The 19,555-nt window shown below is 45.8% G+C and overlaps 2 protein-coding genes across 2 annotated transcripts in view; both read left to right on the forward strand.

Annotated features, from left to right (window-relative positions):
- The first annotated feature begins 3,381 nt into the window (after window positions 1-3,381).
- Window positions 3,382-11,907, forward strand: HAUS3 (HAUS augmin like complex subunit 3). The gene is made up of 5 exons (XM_087828566.1): window positions 3,382-3,449; window positions 4,508-5,549; window positions 6,968-7,407; window positions 9,026-9,254; window positions 10,732-11,907. The coding sequence occupies exons 2-5, from the start codon at window positions 4,641-4,643 to the stop codon at window positions 10,963-10,965; spliced, it is 1,812 nt and encodes a 603-aa protein (XP_087684692.1). The 5' UTR covers window positions 3,382-3,449; window positions 4,508-4,640; the 3' UTR covers window positions 10,966-11,907.
- An 87-nt stretch (window positions 11,908-11,994) lies between these two features.
- POLN (DNA polymerase nu) overlaps window positions 11,995-19,555 on the forward strand; it is a 75,864-nt gene continuing 68,303 nt past the window's right edge. Inside the window, exon 1 of the mRNA XM_016195823.2 lies at window positions 11,995-13,600. Coding sequence (XP_016051309.2) covers window positions 13,468-13,600 — 133 coding nt within the window. The 5' untranslated portion in view covers window positions 11,995-13,467. The remainder of the gene's footprint in view (window positions 13,601-19,555) is intronic.

The following is a 19,555-nucleotide window of genomic DNA, read 5'->3' on the forward strand; positions in this document are numbered from 1 at the left end:
ACACGTAGCCACAGCAATCTGGAGATGGCTCGAGGAGACCCACGGGTGGTTTTGGGGTGTCTTAGGGGGAGGATCTGAGTTCCTCCTCCCTCTCACAGCAGCAAGCAGCAGTACTCTGGCCTCTTGAGCCTGTGTGGGTCCCCCAAGGGGCACCCCTTGAAAACAAGGGATTTCCTACTGGAATGCAGCAGGGTCTAAATATAAAGGGGGGCGCATCTGAATTCCAAATGTCAGTGACAAAATCACCACCACTTTTTTTTATTAATTTTAGAGAGAGGAAAGGGAAGAGAGAGAGAAACATCAGCATCAACTTGCTACCTCCTGCATGCCCCGCAGCAGGGATCCAGTCCACAACCCGGGCACTGGGGCTGTGCTAAGCACTTTAACATACAGTAATTTGCACAAGTTCCATGTCCATCTTTCAGGCCTGGGTTCCAGCAGGCAACCCCCAAGTGGGACTCCTGACTTGGTCTTCTTGGCTGCCAGAATGACCTCGGTGTCTTGATGCCCCCGTCACCTCCAGAATAAATCTGGTGCCTGCTCTCTCCCATCTTCCTGCTCCTGTACCTTCAACTGAGCCCATTCCCACCCTTGCTGCCCTGGCCCTCTGCACCCACTAACCCTCCTCAGCTCACAGCTCAGCTCGGTGGCTCCTCTGGGAAGTGGGTCCTGAGTCTCCCAAGCTCCTTCCCATCACATTTTTTGCTGGGCTTAAGTGCAGTGCAAATTGGGTGCTGGCGTAATCTGGGTTTATCAGGGAGAGAGCCAACTTTTCATGTTGTTTCCTTCTCTTCATTCCCAGTCCCCAGCCAGGCCGGCCCTCAGGGCACACTAGCCCACTGGATCTTCCAGGATGTAAATGGGATTATGCTACTTGCACATGTGGCTCTCAACCCCTCTCGGCTCAGTGCCTGTGCCTCCTCAACCTGCCCTGAGGCCCCTGATGAACCCACATCCCCACTCCCAGGCCCCTCTGCTGCCCCCTTCCTCCCACAGCCACCCTGCACCATCCCCACTTCCCCCACTGCCCCCCAGGCCGTCTAGCTGAACTCCGGAGTTTGAGGTCTGAGGTTTCACCTTTGCCGCCTGAATGTCAATGAGATGGAAAACAAACTCTTCTCCTTCTCTCCTCCCACCCCAAAGTATGAGCATCTTCTGCTTTCCTCAGCATAGGAAGGGTTAATAGGAAGAACTGCCACTTTCTCGCTCAGCTGGAAACCAAGTCAGCCAGCCCCAGGCTCTCTGGCCCAGGGGCCCAGGGTTCTGCCCTGGGGGGGGGGGGCGGATCTCTGCCCTCTACCCCAGGCACCCAGAGCCAGCTCCCTCCTCTCCCCAGTGCACCAGAGCCCCCCTGCACCTGTCTCTTGCCACCTGTTGTCCCTTTTGTTGCTGCTTGGACACGGCCCCCACTCCCCATTGCTGGAAAAACGGAGACCTGCCATCATCACTGAAAAGGACATCTGAAAACAAATGATCTTTAACATCCAACTATAGTTTAAACACATGTGAGAAGACATTGTCCAACATCAGTAAGAGAAAAAAGATTCCTACGGGAAGGAGGCAAGGAGAAAAGCCAAAGAAAGCCAGGTGATGCCACAGCTCTGTCCAGGTCTCTTTAGTCTGTTACCTTCTCCTGGGTTTTCCCAGGGGATTCACCTCTGGGTTTTGTAAATACCCCACTGAAACCCCAAATGATTTTGACTGGAGGAAAGAGAGCTTGTCCTGGGAGTAAGATAGTTGCTTTCCTCCATTCCAAATGCAACCTCAAGTGCAGAAGTGCCCTAATAAGTCAAGTTTGCAAGGAAAGCTTTCCAAGTCTGTAGTCGCTTGCCACTTACGCTCTGGGGCCTGATGCCATTAATTCTTATGGGTGGTGATATACATTATATATATATATATATATAGATAGATAGATAGATAGATAGATAGATAGATAGATAGATAGATGCATGTATTTTGGCCCTGCCAGCATCCCTCAAACAATTACCTATGGTCAGTAACTCACAATCGCATGGAGCACGTGCGGGCCGGGAACGGCCCAGAAGTCACCAGGAGAAGCGGGTCTAGAACCCCCTCCTGTGCCCCCAGGGATCTTCCTATTCTCCTGCCTGGCATCTTCACTTCTGTCCCCTCTGAGTTCTTCCTCACAGTCTATAAATATCCCCAAGTTCCTCCCATCTTAAAACAAAACAAAGCCTCCCGGCAGAGCTGTTCCCACCCCCGCATCTCCCGTCCTCCGGCTCCTCTCCCCCCTGCAGTCTTTGCCTCCGCAGCAAGGCCCTCGCTCCCTCCCTCCTCCCTCCTGCCCCAGCCCCCCAGCCCGTCCCCGCCGTCGGCGGAGGGGTCCTACGGTCCAGGGGCTCCAACCTGGCCCCCGCAGCCGACCCGCAGGCCCCGCCTCCCCCCCCCACTTCAGGCCGGCACCGCCCAGGGGCCCCCTCTCCCCAGCGTTTGCTTTCCAGATCGGTTCGGCTCTACTGTCTCTTAGAAGGATCAGAAGAGCGAAGAGCCGGCACCTTGAACTCAGGGCCGGCGCGCGCTCCCCGCGCGAACGTGCTGCGGCGCACGGTCCACGGAGCCTCGGGGCCGCCTTCGCCCCGCGTGGGGAGGGGCCGGGCACCTGCGGGCGCGGCCGGGCCGGCGGCTAAGAAGCCGGCCGTCGGTCGGTCTGTCTGTCCGAGACGCAGGAGCCCGAGGGTCTGCGTTCAGCGCGGCCACCGAGCGCGCGGGGCTTCCCGGCCGGACGTGGGCGCTCTTCCCGCGCCGCCCGCTGCCCGCCGGCGTCCTCCGGAAACCGAGATCCAAACGGCTTCTTCAGCTACGTTTTGAAAACGCGACCGCGGGGCGAGAAAGTCAGCTGCTGGCCGACGCTCAGCCCGCTACTGCAGACGACGCCCGTCGGGGGACGCTCGGCGGGGGCCCCACAGGAGGGCACCGGGCCCGCTCCCTCCCACGAAGTCTCCCGGGGCTGCGGCCGCACGCGGGCGCCGGGCCGGGGCTGCGGGGCAGCGGCAGGAGGGCGAGAGGGCGGGCGCGGTGCACGCGCCGGCGGCCGCGGGTCCCCTGAGAGCCTCTCACTGCAGCGCGGGGCTTGGGGCCGGGAGTGCGGGAAGCTGAACTGAGCGGAGGAGCCGGTCGCGCGGGGAGAGCGCGGGGCAGCGGGCAGCAGGACGTCGGGGCCGCGCGCGGGCCGGGAGGCCGAATCCCTGGCCCTCGGTCCCCCCTCCGCTGCGCGCCTGGCCCCGCCCCGCCTCGGGCCCGCCCCCGAGGCAGGAAGCCAATCAGCTCGCGCCCTGCTAGGAATTGCCCGCCCTCTGCGCCTACGCAGACGGTCGCCCCGCGGCGGGGACTGGGTCGTCTGCGCGCGCGCGGTGATGCGCTCCCGTGAGGCAGTGCGAGGCGCGGAGCGCGGCGGCGGCAGCCGAGGGGCGCGGACGGACCTTCCTGAGGTGAGCGTCGTCGGGCTCCCGGTTCCGGGCGGCGCGGGGCGCGGGCTGTGGGGGCGGCGCCGACCGCCCGGCCGCCGCCTCGTTTCTCCGGGCGCCCCTGGGGAGCGGGGGGCAGCGGCTGCCCGGCTTAGTCGGGAAGCCGGGGCCGCGGGGAAGGGCGGAGGCCGCGGGGCAGCGCTAGTGGCGGCGGGAGAGTGAGGGGCCGCCGTTAAGGTTCGGGGCGCGGTAGGGGGTGCGCGGGCAGGAGAGCGAGGGGCCGCGGTTGAGGTTCGGGGCGCGGTGGGGCCGCGGTTGAGGTTCGGGGCGCGGTTCGGGGGGGACGCGGGCGGGAGAGCGAGGGGCCGCGGTTGAGGTTCGGGGCGCGGTTCGGGGGGTGCGCGGGCAGGAGAGCGAGGGGCCGCGGTTCAGGTTCGGGGTGCGGGGGGGACGCGGTTGAGCTTCGGGGCGCGGTGGGGACGCGGGCGGGAGAGCGAGGGGCCGCGGTTGAGGTTCGGGGCGCGGTTCGGGGGGGACGCGGGCGGGCGCCCCGAGCGCCGCAGCGCCAGTCGTCCCGGGGCGGGTTGTGCGGATCGTCTTGGCGCCGCCTCGGTGGCGTGTGGACGCGTGTTTCACGGACACGGACCCGGGCCGAGCCCTCAGTGAGTGGCAGACCCGCCCCCCGCTGGCGCTGGCGCGTTAGGTCGTTCCGCCTCGTCCCGCCGGGTCCCGCCGGGTCCCGAGGCGTCGGCTTCCCGGCACCGGGTGGCCCTGTCCGGACGGTGACCGGCGCGAGCGGCGGAGGCCGGCTCCGCGGCCGGGGCGGTTCCGTTGACCGCGCGTATTTCTGCCCTTAGGTAGGAGGCGGGGGGCGGCCGCGGGCCGGCCTCGGCTGCTGTTCCGCCCTGGACACCCCCGGCCTGGGGAGGCGGGTCTCCCCTGGACGCGCCCGGCGTCGAGGCCCCGCCCGGCGGGAGCGCGCGCTGCCCGGCCTCGGCCCGAGGTCCCGAGTCGCTGACCCTGACTGCGGGTCCTTTTCAAGTCGCCCTCCTGGGGCCTGACCTTGTGTTTTCCTCCCCTAGGAGAAGTCGTCGTACATTCCGAAGTTTTCCCCTTCTCTGCGGACCGAACGTTAGTACTGCTCTGCATTTGGATTTATTTTCTAAGCAGCGACACCCTGTGCCCGGCGGGGACAGACGCTCGAGTAGCTAAGCCATGAGTTGTGGGAGAGACTTCGTGGAAACGCTGCGGAAAATCGGCTATCCCCGCGCGGGCGCCCTGAACGGGGAGGATTTCGACTGGCTGTTCGAGGCCGCGGAGGGCGCGTCGTTCCTGAGGTGGTTCTGCGGCGCCGTGAGCGAGCGGAACGCGCTGTCGCCGGAGGAGCTGGCGGCCTTCGGGGCGCTGGAGCGCTCGGGGCGGCCCGTCCTGGACGGCGCGGCGCTGGCCGAGGCGCTCGGCACCTGCGAGACCGCCAGCCTGGGGGCGCCTGCCCCGCAGGACCGGGAGCTGCGGAGGCTGGAGGGCGAGGTTCGGACGCTGCAGAAGTTAAAGGACCTCAGGATCCAGCGCCGCCGCCAGTGCCAGCTGGCGGCCTCGGAAACGAGGCGCAGGTCTCTGCTGGTCACTGCCCGGGACGCGGCCGCCGCGAGGACGCTGCAGCAGAGCCAAGGGGCTCTGAAGGCCGCCATCGCCAAGGTCAGGAACGACCTTGAGGCCCTTAGGGACGGGGTTGCGAAGCTGACCGCGTTCCTCACGCCGTCCAGCTTGGGCCAGGAGACAAGTGCTCGGGTGTTTCTGTCTCAGTTTTCCTTGGAAAAATACCTCAGCCAAGAAGAGCAAAGCACAGCGGCATTGACCTTATACACCAAGAAGCAGTTCTTTCCGGGCGTACAGGAAGTGGTCGAGAGTTCGAACGAAGAAAACTTTCAGCTTTTAGATGTGCAAGCACCATCTATTTGTGATAACCAGGAAATCCTCGAGGAGAGACGGCTGGAGATGGCCAGGCTGCAGCTGGCGTACATTTGTGCCCAGCATCAGCTAATTCACTTGAAAGCACGCAATTCGAGCATGAAGTCGAGTATCAAATGGGCAGAGGAGAATCTTCAAAGCCTCAGCAGCAAGGTAGGTATGAGAAAAGAGTCCGGATTGGTAGTGTAATTGTTGTTAGTGATGGGGGATGTTCAAGTGTCTTTGAAAGGGGCATAGAATGAGTCCTTACGGTTTCTTTCTTTGTTCAGTGCTTAGTTGCGATACAGTCGGTGCTTCATACAAAGAGATCCTCATATTAGTGGAGGGCAGATATAGTAATTATAACCCCAACCACATTATATAACTAACATTAAACAATGTTTTTGTATTATGAACTTGAAGTTTGTGTTGATTTCAGATACAGATGCACTGAAATTTCCTTCTTTATGATGTATGAACTTTGAGTCAAGAACCTTATTGCTGCCTTGTTTGCTCTGATGAGAGTATGGTGCTAATGAGGTCAGAGATCCAGTTCAGTGGAATGAAACCCTGATTCTTTGTTGAGAATGTGTAGGTGTGTTGCAGATACCCACTTGCTAACTTGGAGAGCTTGCTTTCTTGATAATTTAACCACTAGACCGTTGAGTAAAAACACAACTTTCTGAGCCCTGGCTGGGTAGCTCAGTTGGTTGGAGCGTTGCCATGATGCACCAAGGTTGCTAGTTTGGTCCCTGTTGAGGGTACATACAAGAATCAACCAATGGCCCGGCCGGTGTGGCTCAGTGGATTGAGCGTTGGCCGTCCGGTGGACCCCAATAGGTCGCTGGTTTGTTTTCCAGTCAGGACATGTGGAGGATTTGTGGGCTTGCTCCCCCAGTAGGGGTCCTGCAGGAGGCAACCAATCAATGTTTCTCATCGATGTTTCTATCTCTTCCTCTCCTTCCTCTCTTATCTAAAAATCAATAAAAATAATATAAAAAAATAAACCAATGAATACATAAATAAGTATAACAAGTCCATGTTTCTCTCTCCCCTCTCCCCCCTCTTCTTCTTTCCCTTTCCCCCTTCCTTTCTAAATTCAATAAAATTAAAAATTAGAAAATTCTGAAACGGAATACCAGCACTAAATTAGTTATTGTAACTGACGAACTTTGGAATAATTATGAAGTCCTGTCATTCTTTAGAATTCCCAAAATCAGCTGATATACTAGGAGACTAGCTACTGAGATTATTTTAATTTTGAGAAAAATTTAAATAGCATACATTTCCAATCAGTAAGTAGTGTGCTCATAATTTTTATTGATTAAGACAAGCATGACAAGATCTGTGACTTGGTAGCCATTAGTGTATATATGTGGTAGTAATAGCATTAAAATTTAGCAGTTCATACTGGCTTTACCCTTGACTTGGTCCACACTTTTTAAACTGTGATTTTGGCTTTTGCTAATAGGAAATTATTACTTTTTTATTGACCATATTATCTGCTAACCTAAAATAGAAAGTGAAAATAATTTTAAAACTATTTGAACTTTATTCTTACAGTTTGAAATGTAATTGCTTTCTTTGTTTAGGCTTTTGGAAAAGGTCATTTGGATGCTAAAATTTCTAGCTTGAACAGTCAGATTCTGAAACTCGAAGAACAAATTACTCATATAAAAGACAAAAGTTTGCCTGCTGTGGTAAAAGAAAATGCCCAGTTATTGAATATGCCAGTTGTGAAGGGAGATTTTGATCTGCAGATTGCCAAACAAGACTATTACACAGCAAGACAAGAGTTAGTTTTAAACCAGTTGATAAAGCAAAAGGCATCATTTGAACTTCTGCAGTTATCATATGAAATTGAACTGAGGAAGCATTGGGACGTACACCGTCATCTTGAGAATTTGGTTCAAGAACTTAGCCAAAGTAACACGATGCTCTGTCAGCGATTAGAACTGCTGGCGGACCCGTCAGTATCCCAGCAGATAAATCCAAGGAATACCATCGATACCAAGGATTATTCTGCTCACAGGTAGGCTTCATCGTTTCTGTAGTGAGTATTTTCCCTTTTGTTTTGTAAAATACTAGAGAGAGTTTGAACCGAAATTGTGGAAGGTTAAAAATGATTTGCACTTTGTTTTTGGCCTTTTTATTTAACTTTCATATGCCTCTTTCTCCTTTTTAATGCTTTGCTCCCTTTACCGTTCATGTTAAATGTGGGAGTAGCTTCTGTAGAGCTGAGAGGATTGGGTTGGAGGAATGAGTATGTACCAGGCCTTACCTTTAGCATCGTTATTCAGCCCTTATTTTAGATTGGGGGCAGGAGTTTATGGCAGGAGGTTTGGATACAGTTTATGTACAGTAGGCATTGCTGGGCAGAGAATTGGCTGCATTTGGAGAAGGGAGTAGAGAGGGAAGGCTAAAGTCAAAGGCCTCAAAAATATGGATCCTACTAATTTTTTTCTAGGACAAGAAAATAATCTTAATTCTTTTACTTTGTTAATGAAATCAGGGGCATAGATAGGGCTGCTTCATTGCACAATTCCAGAGGGTGGCATTGACATCATGATATATGTGAATGGCGCCCGCTGGAATAGTGTAGTTTTGACAAGAACGAAGTTGGCAGCCTTGGGCTTGACCAATTTTATGAGGTCTGTTGTAACTTGTTAAAATAATTAAACATATATAATTATAAGGAAAAGAGCATACCCTTTTGGTCAGATACCCTTTTGGTCAGATACGTAGAGAAGGTGCTGCCTCTCATTTTTTCATTTGCCCAGTAGGATTTTTCTGCCATTAATGTGTGAAATGGTAAAGTTGCCTCATGGCTCATCAGAAATTTAGTCAACCAAATATGGACAAGACTGGAGTAGCAAGTTTGCTATTACTATTTATGTAGCTCTTTATTGTTTACTTTTTAAACATTTTACATTAAGAAAAATATGTTTTTATTGGTTTTAGAGAGAGGGAGAGAAGAGAGAGAGAAAAACATTGATGCTAGGCGAACATCTGTCGGCTGCCTCCTGCATGCCACCTACTGGGGTTTGAGCCTGAAACCCTGGCTTGTGCCCTGACCAGGAATCAAACCAGTGACCTCTTAGTGCATGGATAGATGCTCGACCACTAAGCCACACTGGCTGGGCACATTTTTCATTTTTTATATTTTCAGATATTCTCTTTTAAATCCACTACCACTTTTTAACATAGGTAGATATTAATGTGAACATTAAGTATTGGGGTTGACTTAACCTTGGTTTCACATAACAGCCAGAACTTAGGCCATGGGCTTTTATTTCAAGTTCGTTGCTATTTCTGCTACATCATAGTTGTATTCTGTGAAAGAAGTGTTTTCTTGGAAGGTATCTCTGAAATGTACTTTGTCTGAAGTTGGTTAATGGCTGTTTAAAGTTTAAAAATTTTATATTTTTATATGGGAAAACTGGGGATTCATATACAATAATTTGAATGTATTTCTCTAATGAGATAGTATTTTAGTTGGAATGTTTTCAGTTGCTTGGTTTAACAGCAGACAGATTAATATTTTTTAAGTTGTTAGCTATCCCCAAAGATACCCCCATGGAGTAGATTGTAATTTTGAAAACTACTGATTTGCGGGATTTTTCTCTCTAATTTTTTTTTCCACATTTTAGGCTCTATCAGCTTTTAGAAGGAGAGAATAAGAAAAAAGAATTGTTTATAACCCATGGAAACCTGGAGGAAATGGCTGAGAAATTAAAACAGGATGTTTCTTTAGTACAAGATCAATTGGCAGTATCTGCTCAAGAACATTCTTCCTTTCTGTCCAGACTGAAGAATGATGTGGACCTGCTTCGTGGTGCTTTGTATCAAGGAGGAAACCAGCTTTTGCTTAGTGATCAGGTGGGTGCTTGCTGTAGTAATTAAAAATGCTTTAAAAAATAATGTTCATGCCCGGCCGGGCGTGGCTCAGCAGTTGAGCATCAACCTGGGTTCCAGGCAGTCGGGGTTCAATTCCCTGTCAGGGCACATGCCCGGGTTGCGGGCTCAATCCCCAGTTGGGGATGTGCAGGAGGCAGCCAATCAATGACTCTCTTTCATCATTGATGTTTCTCTCCACCCCTCCCTCCATCCCCTCTTCCTCTCTCTGAAATTAATAAAGATATATTTTTAAAAAAATGTTGTAGGATATATTTATGTTTTAAATGCCAATCCTTTGTTATATATGTGTTATGTATTTACTCCTTATTTGTTGCTTGTCTTTTTATATCATTTATCACTCTCTTGATTACTTTTTTTTTTTTTTGCTAATCCTCACCTGAGGATACTTTTTCCATTGATTTCAGAGAGAGTGGGTGGGGGGAGAAACATCAGTGATGAGAGAAAAATATCAGCTGCCTCCTCCACGCCTCCTGCTGGGGATTGAGCCCGCAACCTAGGTATATCCTGGACCGGGAATCGAACCAGTGACCTTTCGGTGCATGGGTTGACACTCAACCACTGAGCCACGCTGGTGGGGCTAAGCTGTCATTCTTGATCTTGTACATTAGAATCATCAGGGAGCCTGTTGAAATGTAGCTTCCTGTTCCTGTTGCAGCGCTTGAGTAACTTAGTGTGGAATGTGGTACAAGAATCTGTTTTCATAACAAGCACCCCAGGTTATGACCATGCTTGTGGCCCATGCTGAGAAGCTGTGGAAGGTTATGAGGTAGTTAGAGCTACCGGTTTTCTGAGAACCTCTTTGGTAGGTAATACTGGCTGTAAATTTATAGTAGCAGAATACTTGATTAGAAAGCCATGGAAACTTGTTAATAAGCTGCTTTTAATGTTAGAAAGTGAGGAAGATTGTTGAATGTCATGTAATTTTTTTACAACTTGAAAAAGGAAAAATAGAGATTTTTGTTGAGGTAATTTTTTATTGGTAATTGCTTTATTTCAAGGCTTTCTCGGTTCCTCTTATGTGTAGAACAAACAGATTAAGTTAAATCAAGTTTTGATTAATTAATCAGAATGTAAGCTCCATGAAGGAGATGGTGTTCTTTCTTACAGTCCGTAGAGTCTAAAACAGTACTTGGAACATGGTAGGCATTCAGTAATATTTGTTGAACGTATGAATATGTAGATCAGTTTTTACATATCAGATACTTGTTAGGGAGTAAGAATTTGTTTTGAATCACTTAAAATTGCCTATCAGAAGTTGTTGCAATTGATCTTACATAAAATTTATATTAAACCTATGGATTTTTGAGGTTCATTTATTGTTAAAATTGTGGGAATAATTATATCATTTATATTCTTTCCATGTAAGTTACATTTTAAATTTATAATTGGTGTTGCAAATAGAGCTCTTGCATTAAAAGCATTTTTATTTTCCTTTTAGGAGTTAACAGAGCAGTTTAATCAAGTTGAGTCTCAACTGAATAAGCTAAATCATCTTCTCACTGACATTCTTGCTGATGTGAAGACAAAAAGAAAAATTTTGGCATCTAATAAACTGCATCAAATGGAAAGAGAATTATATGTATATTTTTTTAAAGATGAAGATTATCTGAAAGATATTGTGGAGAATTTAGAAAAGCAGTCAGAAATTAAGGCTGTTGGTCTCAAAGATTGAAAATTACTAAATACTGGATCTTTACTATATATGCTGTTATTTAATGTTTTACATATTAGGAGAATATAGCTAATAAATACTAAAAATTTAAATTTGAGGTCAATGGGACATTTAATGAATTCAAGTATTATATCAATTTGTTTTTTTCCTCTCTATAGCATGTTTGTTTAGAGTACCAGTGTTTTATATGATTTGAACATCTGCTTGGTGGCACTTAGTCTTGGTAACTTTTTACTTATAGGGAAAACACATTACAGTAGCAGCCCCCTTATCTGCAGCTTTGCTTTCTACTGTTTCAGTTACTCGAAGTCAACCATGGTCTGAAAATTACGTGGAAAGTTCCAGAAATAAAACAATTCATAAGTTTTAAATTGTGCGCCATTCTGAATAGTGCACTGAAATCTCACACTAGCCTGCTCCGTCCAGTCTGGAACATGAATCCATCCTTTTATCCATCGTGTCTACACTGTGTGCTACCTGCCTGTTAGTCACTTAGCTGTCTTGGTTATTGGATCAGCTGTTGCAGTATCACAGTGATTGTGTCCAAGTCACCCTGACTTCACTTAATGCCTCAGAGCACAAGAGCAGTGATGCTGGCAATTCGAACACACCAAAGAGAAGCTGTAAAATTCTTCCCTTAAGTGAAAATGTATGCACTGTATAGGAAAAAACTATGTATATAGGATTCTGTCTGGTTACAGGCATCCACCAGGGGTCTTGGAATGTATTCCTCATGGATAAAAGGGATGACTGCATTATAAAATGCAATTATTTTTAATAGAGTTGTAGCTCTCCTTTACTATTTTTTTTTTTAGAAATATAAATTTTCTGCTGTTAAATATTTTTAATTTTGTAGAACTTTGAATCAGCATTGTTAAAACTGTAGATCTTAATATATGGAATAGCCAAGTCTATATTTGTCTGTAAAGTGAAATTCTGCCACTCTGATTGTATTCTCTCATAATTTTCTGCTATAGACTTTGAGACTCTTAATGTTCTTACTTAGACCACAACAAATGTCAAGTCTCCTTGGGCCATTGTTCATTTTACAGGCTGAGTCCTGGGGAGTCAAAATTTCTGCAAGACATTTCAGCACTGCTTTAACTTCAGTGTGACTTACACATGAATGACATTCAAATGAAATTTTGAAATTCCTTAGAAGTGGTTGCTCAAAGGATGCTTAGTGCTATTTTAATCAGTTTCTTTGGTGTGAAAATACTTAAATGTTGGACTGTATTCGTTGGGATACAAGTATAGTATTTGGACATTTAGAAATTATTTTAAGAGTTGATATGAAGTATTAGTTATTACATCAAATGCTTCTTTAATGCCTGATTTATACATGGCCTCTGTTACATACCATTTATGCTTTATAGGAAAATATAGGTACCCTCAAGAATATTCTTCTCTAAGAATATATTAACCTGCCCTTCACCTCAAAACTATACATTATAGGTGATCTTTATGGGAATTTTCAACTATGACCATCAGAAATGGGTATATATAGGTGACAGATGAGCCCTGATAATTTTTGTAGTGCGTTGAACAAAAACATTTTGCCAAATATTGTATTTGTACATTACTTAAAATTTATGAAGTAGATCTTAATATGCTTGAAAAAAAAAATTGTTTTCCCCAATTCTACCTTGGAATAGATAATGAAAAATTTTCTTCAGCAATGTGGAAAAAATAATGTCACCTGGTTTCGTGGCCAATGAAATAGAAAATTCTTTTTAGCGCCAAATATGTTAGATGTCCAACCAGCTAGTTGGTGATTTGTGCTGTCCCTTCCAGACCTTTACCTGCTCAGTCCAGGGGCTCAGTACAGCTGAGCAGTGCAAGTGAAAGGATATCAGGTTGTGTGTCTGTCATTATGCAAGTTAGTTTAAAATAATTTTTATGTTATTGGGTTTGTATATTTGAAGACTTTTTTTTTTTTAAAAGACTGGTCCCTGCTTTTTTTTCTTTTTTAAAAAAATATATCTTTATTGATTTCAGAGAGAGGAAAGGAGAGAGAGAGAGAGAGAGAAACATCAGTGATGAGGGAGTCATTGATCGACTGCCTCCTGCACGCCCCCGACTGGGGATCGAGCCCACAACCCGGGCATGTGCCCTGACTGGGAATCGAACCCCAATCATCTGGATCCTAGGTCGATGCTCAACCGCTGAGCGACGCCCAGCCAGGCTGTATTTGAAGATTTTTAACAACTGTTTGAAACCTCAGGGAGTGTTTGAGTAAATTGCTTGCTTCACAATTTGTTAACTAGAAAATATGTTCTTGACTTTGTTACTTATAATACCCCAAATGAGACCCTAACCATTGCTTTCTTCTTACTATCCTATATGTAAAGGGGACAGTTTATACCTATTTCTTTGGTTGTTAATATAGTAACTTTTATGAAAGTCTCAGTACATAAAAAATTTCAAATTGTTTCTTATTTTGAATTCTTAAAATTAATATATAGGTATTATGTTTATCTTATGTTTAGGATTTTATGAAAAATGGAAAATTATGAGGCATTTGTAGGCTTTGATCTCTGTAAGATACCACTCTCCAGTGTTGCTCAGAAGATTATGTCTGCTATGCGTTCAGGTGATTTAGTGGAGTCTAAGAATTGGAGAGAGAGTGAAAACAGTGAGTAATTTTTATAAACCTTTCTGTCTTTTGTTACTTTTAAGATTAAGGTTTGGAAATGAAATGTAGCAAAATTATTCTATAGAACTTCAGTTGTGTGGGGAAGCGCCGGCCTACAAATGGAGCCCAGCTTTCCCTCACTTTCCTCTCATTCAGTGATGACTGAGCTTCAGCTTACTAAATTTCACATTCTCTTAGCCCTTAATTGCTTTTAAATGTAACACACTTTTCCTTATCCCAGGCATTTCTGTCAGACATTCCCTTAGAATCTGATCAGCTGTTTAAGTAACCTCAAAAGATATGGGCTCCTTGACAGCGCCTGTTGCTTCAGCCTTAGCTCTTGGGTCATTGAACCTGTACGTAGTATAGTCAGCCCTCCATATCCATGGGTTTTGCATCTGCACGTTCAATCAACTGCAGATAGAAATATTAGCAAAAAAAAAAAATCCCAGAAAGTTCTGGAAAGCAGCAAAACTTGAATTTGACACATACCCAGCTTTATGTTGAGTCCATGCAAATGAAGTGATGTGTAGGCATATCCTGCTGTAGTCTTTATGCCAGTTTAGGTTATATGTAAATACTTTGCCATTTTATGTAAGGGATTTGAGCACCCACAGAGTTTGGTAGCCCTGGGAGTCCTAGAACCAGTCCCCCGCGGATACTGAAGATGACTCTATTTGCTTATTGTGTGTGGTGGACAACAGAAGTGTTTTTGATAATATGTATATTATGCTGACATAGAAATGTGTAAACTCTTAGGGGGCAAAGGTCAGTGAATCTATATATATGTTCATGAGGTGGTATAATAGTAAAAGCTGTGACATATGCTCACAAATGTGAAATGTTTGGAATTCTTTTTTTTTTACTAGCCAAGTGGTTTTTATTTAACTTATTTTTTCTTCTTTTAAAAAGAAAGACACAGAGAAGCATCGATTTGTTGTTCCACTTATTTATGCATTCATTGGTTGGTTCTTGTATGTGCCCTGACCAGGGATCGAATCTGCAACTTTGACATGTGGGGATGACACTCTAACTGAGCTACCCTGCCAGGGCAGTAATTTTTATTTAAAATTTGTAAGTTTGGGCCAATAAGTTGTTTGTTTTCTCCAGGGTAAGTTATAAGTGAGTGAGATATAATTGAGCAATTATATTGTGATGAAATAATTGAGAGTATTGACAAACAATGCAAACACTATTATAAATGTAGTTTCTTAATTAAGATATAATCCCACTTAACATTTATATTCAGGCATCTGTTGTTTGTGTGTCTTATAGAAGTTACCAATAAAGGAATTGGTAAGAATTTTTGGATGTGGACTACATACCTAGTGTTTTAAGGAGAATGGTGCTGGTGGGGGGAATAGTAAAGAAAGATAAATAAATTAAACATCAAAGAGCTTTCTCCTTTATTCTGTATACTTTCTAAAATAAAAGCAGTGTGCACTTGACAGGTGGAAACGCACTTCCCTTCAAAAACTAATAATGAAATGCCTCTGGTAGTTAGTTATAATGTCTCTGTTGAGAGAAATTTCTGGCAGTCAGCCCATCTCATGAACTCTCTTGTCATGTTCTTAAAATACCCTGTTAAAGCCCTAGTTTTCATAAATTTATTGAGTAGGTAATGGAAAGAGATAAGTTTTTGTTTTTTGTCAGGTGTTTGGTATTTGGAACAAGTGGATGTTCACAGGGATTCTGTATTATCTGTTGTTACATAACACAATTACTGCAAACTTAGTGATTTAAAACAACACATTTGTTATCTCACAGTTTCTGTGGGTCAGGATCCTGGGTACAGCTTAGCTGAGACCTCTGCAGTGCTAGAGTGCAGGTGTCAGCCAGGGCTGGAGTCTCATCTGAGGCTCGAATAAGGAAGCATTCACTTCCAAGTTCGCACAGTTCTTGGCTGAATTCATTTCCTTTCTTCGTGGTTCTGGCCATAGTCAGCTTTTCATCATATAGGTGCTGGCTTTTTGAAAGCCAGCAAGAGTGTGTCCCTAGCAAGACTGACCTTACAGGTTTATGTAGCATAATCACAAATGTCCCATCACCTCATCTTTATTCTGTTGTTTAGAAGTGAGTCAATAAGTCCCACCTGCACTTGGGGGAAGGAGTTTACAAGGACATGAATACTAGAAGGCATGGGTCATGGGACCACCTTAGAGTCTGCCACTGAGTTCCACTCGTTTTATTATTTCATAGGAATTAAAGTTGGATTGTTAGTGGGTTACTGATGAATGATGCTGGATGTAAGACCTAATGATTCTAGGACTCTTTTTCACATGCCAAGCTGTTCTTTTTTTTTTTAAATGTTTTTATTGGCCTGAAAACATCCACCTTGCTTCCTAGCTGGCCAGAGAGAGAGAGGGAGGGAGAGAGAGTTAGAAACATCAATGATGAGAGAGAGTCATTCATCGGCTGCCTCCTGCAAGCCCCTCACTGTGGGGATCAAGTCCAAAACCCAGGCATGTCCCCTGACCGGGAATCAAAAGGTCACCTGGTCATGGGTCAGTGCTCAGTCACTTAGCCACACCAGCCGGGCCTGAGCTGTTCTTATCTTAAAAGTAAAATATTATAAATTAGCGTTTAATTTCTGAAAGCTCATTTCATACCAAATATAAAACTTGAACTCAGAAATCAATGGAAATAAGCTACAAATATTTGATATTACAAACACTAAAGTAAAACCAAACATTTTTGTTATATATCACTTTGGGGCCTACTTTTCTGATCTGCTAGACTAAGGTATTTCAAGATACATATCCAGTAAGGATTGGACTGTATAAACTTCTTGCAAGATTGATCTTTTATTTTAAAACCCTTTGCTGTGAAGAAAAAAAAAAGAAAAAGATGTTGCAAAAACTAAAACTACAGCTTAAGGAATTCATAAGGGCATCCACGTAACTATCGCTTACATTGCCAGCACCAAAATTCCCTTCTCGCTTAAAACCCTCTCCCTGCTCAGTGTAACCATTATCCTGACTTTTTCTGGCAACCACTCTCACTTCCTCATCATGAACATTTTGTGTTGCTCCAAAAGCCTTTTGGCAAAGATTACTTATTTGCCACACCAGAGCCTGTCCTTCCTTTCTGAGGCACACGATCAGACTGCATGGCTCAGTCTCCTCACAGACGGGTGGCCAAGCAGCATGTTCCTGTCAGTGGGGTGTGTGTGCCATTTCCAGGGTAGGCCTGAGAACATCCAGCTTGCTTCCTAGCTGGCTGCCTCTTGCCTTCCCTACAGCTGAAACCTGAAATGACTCCTTCCCAACCCTGCAAATGATAACAGTATCCTAGAGGATGGTGGGACATGGTGCTGGGAGCCCGGGTCCCAGAGTGACTGCATGAACAGCTGTACCAGCTGGGGCCTCTCACCTCAGCCTGAGAGAAATAAACCGACTTTTTGTGCTTGAAGCCATTGTATTGTGTTGTTGGGTCTTTTGTGACTACTGGCTCAGCTTTTCACCCAATACCTACACCTTTAAACTAGACTCAGAATGGTGTTCATCTGACCTGCATTTTCAGTTGTTCATCTGACCTGCTTATTGTTCAGTGGTGCCACTGAAAGCCTTTGGCAAATACTCGGGGAGGAGTTTTCAGGGTGATTGGGAGGTTGTCAGGTGACCTGGTGCTATGATAGGCTATGCATATGGTTAAGAACATATTTATTAGATTACATGTCTGTTTTGTCTGAGTACCTACAGAGAGCAAATAATTTTTCTAGTACACATTTATCCAGATTCTTTTATGAAGTTTTATTTATTTTTAATTGTTCAAAATATTACAGATGTCCCTTTTTCTCCCCGTTGACACCTTCCACCCTAACCCACCCTCCTCCCCAGTCCCTCACCACACCATTGTTTGTGTCCTTCAGTTATACATATATACATATAAGTTCTTTGGTTAATCTCTCCCCACCTACCCCACTCCTTCCCTGTGAGATTCATCAGTCTGATCCATGCTTCCCTGTCATTGAATCTACTGTGGTCATCAGTTTATTAAGTTCTTTAGATTCCACATATAAGTGAGATTATGTGCTGTTTGTCTTTCTCTGCCTGTCTTATTTCACTTAGCATAATACTCTCCAGGTCCATCCATACTGTCCCAAAGGATAAGGGATTGTTCTTTACAGCTGCATAGTATTCCATGGTATAAATGTCCCACAGCTTTTTTTATTTACTCATCTCATGGGCACTTGGGCTATTTCCAGATCTTAGCTGTTGTAACTTCAGATTCTTTTTTATTTTAACTTGATAGAGCTTAGAGGTGAATATGGTGTTTTCCAGGAAAATAAAAATATTTTTACGGACATTGCAAATTATGAGTTAGAGGCCCCTAAAGGTAGATATTTGTTAAAGTCCAATTCATTTATGTGAAGTGTTTTTTTATTCCCATCATCTCGTGGAAATCTGCAATTTTAAAGACAGATAACTAAATGACAAAACAGATCTATTTTGATTATATTTATTCTAGTCAAGAGTATATGGAAAACAATTACATTATTTTTATTTCTATCCAATAAACATAAAACCCTTATGTCCAACCACAGCGAACCCTGCCAGGTGTTGATTTCAGTTCACACTGCCCTGATTCAGGGCTTCCTTCTCTCTCCTTGGATTTGCAGTAGTTTCCTAATTGCTATTTGCCTTCAGCTTGTTGCCAGTTTTGTCTTGCCTTTGCAAGAATTAGCTCAGCTCTTGTCCTTGCTCTCTGCAAAATTTATCTTTGGAAACATCCCCATGCTCTCCTACCTGGTCCCTGCCTGCCCATCTTAGTCTCCTGTCCCTCCACTTTCCCTCTTTTTGCCCCATTCAGATCTGACTATAGCTTCCAAACATGTGACATTTTCAAACTTTTTACCTACCCTTTTTTTCTCTCCTTCACTCAAAACTGAGTGGTGAAGTCAACATTTTACAAGGTTCTGTTCAAATACTTCTTCCATCATCAGGATGCCTTTCTGGAACTAATGCATTTGATTCTGTGCAGCTCAGTTTAGAGAACTTACTGTGAAGTGTTTTTGGTACTTTAACTCTTGCTCAGCTCCCCAACCCCTCCCCCTAAGCCCTCAGTAAACTTCCTGCTGGCACAGCTTAGTCTGGTTCCCAGGGAACCTGATGTGCTACAGCTGGTGCAGGGAGTGGTCTGAGAGAGCAGGCATGGTGTTTTGGAGTTTGGAGGTAGGCTGGCACCGATGACTTCATCACAGTTGTAGTTGGAATCTGAATGGCAGCAGTGCACTTAAAACTTTGACTAGGGGTGTTTGGTCTGTATCAGTGGGAGCTGTTGCCCCGGCTGCTGGGACAGTACTGCACGGAAGACAGTGGGATTGGTGGCTGTGGCTGGGAAGACAAAGGCTGAGAATGATAATTTAGCAGTTAAAGGCTACATGTGATAATTTCCCTGGTAGCCTAAAAGTAGACCGCCTGCAGCCCCAGGACAGTAGTCCTAAGACTTGCCTACCTTCGAGCTCCAGAGAAGGTTGGATTCTCACTTAGCCCTGGCAGGTGTGCTACCTCAAGTTCAAGGCCTTGGTCAGGGAGAGAGACCAGACCCTGAAATGTGGATTGGTGCATTTAAGTCTTGAATCCCAAGTATCCCGGGCACCTGCAGAAGTGGCTGCTCTTCTGTTAATGTGGATTGGTGCATTTAAGTCTTGAATCCCAGGTATCCCTGGCACCTGCAGAATTGGCTTGCTCCACCCCCACATGCAAGAGGCTTCTGTCTTGAAAAGGAATATATGCCCCTCAGGAACTGCAGCCTCCTTCCCTCCTGGCCATTAAGTCAATATGACCTGGCTAGGAGGTACTGGGCCTGTTAAGGGAGTATGAATTTACGGGTCAGTCAGGGAACAGAACTATAGTAATTTGAACAGGGAACATTTAAAGAATTTTAAATAGTAGTGGGATTAGCTGCCAAGGAGTGAAGAGCAGTCTAAAGAATATGGTAATAGCTGACATG

Source organism: Miniopterus natalensis, chromosome 1, assembly GCF_054644295.1.
Source record: "Miniopterus natalensis isolate mMinNat1 chromosome 1, mMinNat1.hap1, whole genome shotgun sequence".
NCBI classification, from domain to species: domain Eukaryota; kingdom Metazoa; phylum Chordata; class Mammalia; order Chiroptera; family Miniopteridae; genus Miniopterus; species Miniopterus natalensis.

Excerpts from the sequence above, each read along its gene's own strand:
- HAUS3 (XM_087828566.1), top strand. The coding sequence starts at position 4,641 with ATGAGTTGTGGGAGAGACTTCGTGGAAACGCTGCGGAAAATCGGCTAT. Across the intron at positions 5,550-6,967 it reads TTCAAAGCCTCAGCAGCAAG|GCTTTTGGAAAAGGTCATTT; the intron begins GTAGGTATGAGA and ends TTCTTTGTTTAG. Across the intron at positions 9,255-10,731 it reads AGCTTTTGCTTAGTGATCAG|GAGTTAACAGAGCAGTTTAA; the intron begins GTGGGTGCTTGC and ends TTTTCCTTTTAG.